We start from the raw sequence: 2,922 nt of genomic DNA, 5'->3' as shown, positions 1-2,922 counted from the left end.
CGAATGAGACAAGTCTTCTTCATTCCATTCAATCGCGCCTGAATTTTTCAGATGATTAACTAAGGCTGCTACATACGGTATCTGATGATCTTTGAACAATATAGGAATAACACTAGTCAGGTCGGGATTTACTCTTTTGCGGGTAACTTCACGGTTGAGCACATTCAAAATTAGGGGTTCTCCCTTCTTCTTCACACGGTCATCCCCAACGGGAGGTAAAGGAGGTGGAGGTGTAAATGTTCTAGCATTCATGGGAAAATTTGTACTTCTCTGCAAGTTAAGAGGAAGGTATGTATCACCAGCACCTGTGTTTACCCTACCTCCCCCACTGCTGTCTTCACTGCCTGCATTGATGCTGTTAACATTATTATTATTTTTATTGTAGTCGCTATTGACGCTATGGCTATTAACGTTGTTGTTGTTGTTATTGCCGATGATGTTACCACAAGTTTCCCGACCTTTTGTTAACCTCTCATACATGATGGCCGGTATAATGTAGAACTCCTTCATTTTTTTTATTTTCCTATTTAAAAAGACTTCCTATCAAACAGGGTGCTAAAGGAAGTAATACAAACAGAATAGCACCCCCTTTGTGACTCTTCAATATGTTTTTCTTCCTCGCTAACATTGTCGTTTTCAAGGATGCTTGACGGACTTCTCTCTTACACCTTCTGAGCTTTTTAATGAGGGTTGTTTCTCTGGTCAGATTACCGTGAAGAAAATTTCTAAATATTTCGGATATGGTAGTGATAAACGCTCTGCTTATGTGGATATTACTCTACTCCTCTTGGAGGGGGGACAAGTGGGAGATGAATAAAATAAAATCTTTGTTTTTACGTATTAAAGCTTCCTTTTTACAAGTCATGTCCACACAACTAGGGATACGTCGACCCACGAATTAAATTGAGCAGGATAACCCTTCCAATTAACATAATATTGCATTCTGTTGCCTCTCCTCCTACTCCCTAAGATGGCAATGTTGTAGGTTTCAGGCAATTTGGTAGGTATTAATTCTTCTCTGTAGAATGTACCTTTTATTTCTTCTCCCGCTAAATCTTGTAGAATTTTGCAGAGTGACGAGCTGAGCTTCTTGATTTTAGAAATTTCTAGAGTGTTTTGAACTGTGTATCCTCTCCTGAAAGCAGCATTCTGGTTTTTGTCAGCTATGCTGACGGTGTCTCCAACTTTCAAGGTTGAACTGATGTGGCCCGTTGTTGGAAAGGTGTGTTTATACATTCTCGAGAACTGACTTTTAATGTCCGCTTTAGTCTTCATCGCATGCACCTCCTTGGGCGTCTGCTCATTCCCTAAACTCTTGTGCAGTGAGTTCTGCAGGACATAGCTTTTGACTATGTCCTGCAGAATGCCGATATATTTCAATGTGTTCTTGTGTGTAAGGTATCTGTATATTCGGTTTTTAATGGTTCTTATTACCCTTTCAGCTATAGAAGCTTTAATTTTCCTGGAGTAGACAATATATAACAACACTTTCCTACTTTTTAGATATTTCATCACCTTTGTTATAATATTCCCTACCTTTGTCGCTGTTCAGACAGGACAGTCCTGAAAAATTGCTAGATTCTAGAAGCACTTTCAGAGCATTGCACACTGTGACACCGTCTTTTTTTTTTTATTTTTCAGAGGGAGGACGCGTAAATACCTAGAAAATTGGTCAATGAAGAATAGCAGATATTTATAACCTTCATTGTGTGGAGCGAGTTTTGACATGTCGGCCAGATCTGTGCTGGCCACAGATCGAGGTTTGGAAGATATAATTTTCCTCCTAAGGAAACGTTTGGGTGTGGTTTTATGTAGGGTGTATGATGGCTGGCCCCGTAAAAAACCTGACGTCTGCTTTAATTATGTTTCTGTCCTCATTCTTTGCTGCTTTGAGTAGCACATTCACACCTCTAAAACATCTAGGTTGCGTTACATTCTCATATAAATTCCTGAGGAGTTGGAACTGTTCTTCAGTCATATTTGTACGCGATTTGGTATTTGATCTCTCCAAGGATATTCGTTCTGTGCTGTAACAGTTCGGGCGTTGACAGAGTGAAGTCCACTAACAGATAACTGTACCAGTTATGTGTTAATGCTCTTTTGTATATGTCCGAAAACTCTACACCCCTTCACCGGCCGAACAACTGCCTACCCAAAGTTTCAATCTGTCTAATGTCACGGTTCTTCATGAGGATGTAATGGGAGCAATTGAGACTGATATTCCTGCTGAATTTACCGGAGTGGATCATGTTCTGGGTTATGAAAATTACCGATATGCCCAAATGCAGTCTTGCAGTGAATGCCTGGGTGACGAATTTATTGTCACTGGCTTCGAGTACAAATAATAGACCTTTTCCATCCTCCATTCCTCTTTCTGTGTAATCGAATGGGTTTAATATCTCTTTGGATACTTTGAATTTAGCGCTTATAGTGTGATGTCTTTCCAGAGGGTGTTCACTCACCCCACAATATAAAATACAGTGAAAGTTGGCCTCATACATTTCACTTATGTTCTGACACAGGATCGATTTTCCGCAGTTGCTGAAACCTGCTAAGATAATTCATGTAAGAACGGCGAAAAGGTTTAAGATTTCTCCCTGGAAGGGACCCGTTTCCTTGGTTGCAGTTAATACGCTACTGAGCAGATGCAACGTTTACCTGAGCATTATATACAGGTGAGGGTTGTAGAGAAATGAATTTGATTGTGCAATGCTTTTATTCATAAAATTTTTTTTTATATACAGGTGGGGTTGTAGAAAAACGAATTTGATTGTGCGTTGATTTTATGCGTTATAATCTTTTACATACATTCACAATAATTTAAACTATAAATTCATACATAAATTTGTATATACAGGCACAGATTTTAGTGTGTGACACGTCTGCTCAGAACGAGCCTACTTTTCTTAGCAGGGGGAAGAA

General features: G+C 39.4%; 1 protein-coding gene across 1 annotated transcript; it reads right to left on the bottom strand.

Moving 5' to 3' along the window:
* Nucleotides 1–861: 861 nt before the first annotated feature.
* On the bottom strand, nucleotides 862–1,978 carry LOC135203016 (uncharacterized). Its single transcript, XM_064232588.1, has 2 exons — nucleotides 1,850–1,978; nucleotides 862–1,356 (listed from the first exon to the last, which is right to left on the bottom strand). Exons 1-2 carry the CDS (start codon nucleotides 1,976–1,978, stop codon nucleotides 862–864), a joined length of 624 nt encoding a protein of 207 aa, XP_064088658.1.
* Nucleotides 1,979–2,922: the final 944 nt, after the last annotated feature.

This window comes from Macrobrachium nipponense, chromosome 24 (genome assembly GCF_015104395.2).
Source record: "Macrobrachium nipponense isolate FS-2020 chromosome 24, ASM1510439v2, whole genome shotgun sequence".
In the NCBI taxonomy this organism is placed as follows: Eukaryota; Metazoa; Arthropoda; class Malacostraca; order Decapoda; family Palaemonidae; genus Macrobrachium; species Macrobrachium nipponense.
The sequence above is the reverse complement of the archived record's forward strand: the minus strand, read 5'-3'. Positions and strand labels throughout refer to the sequence as shown.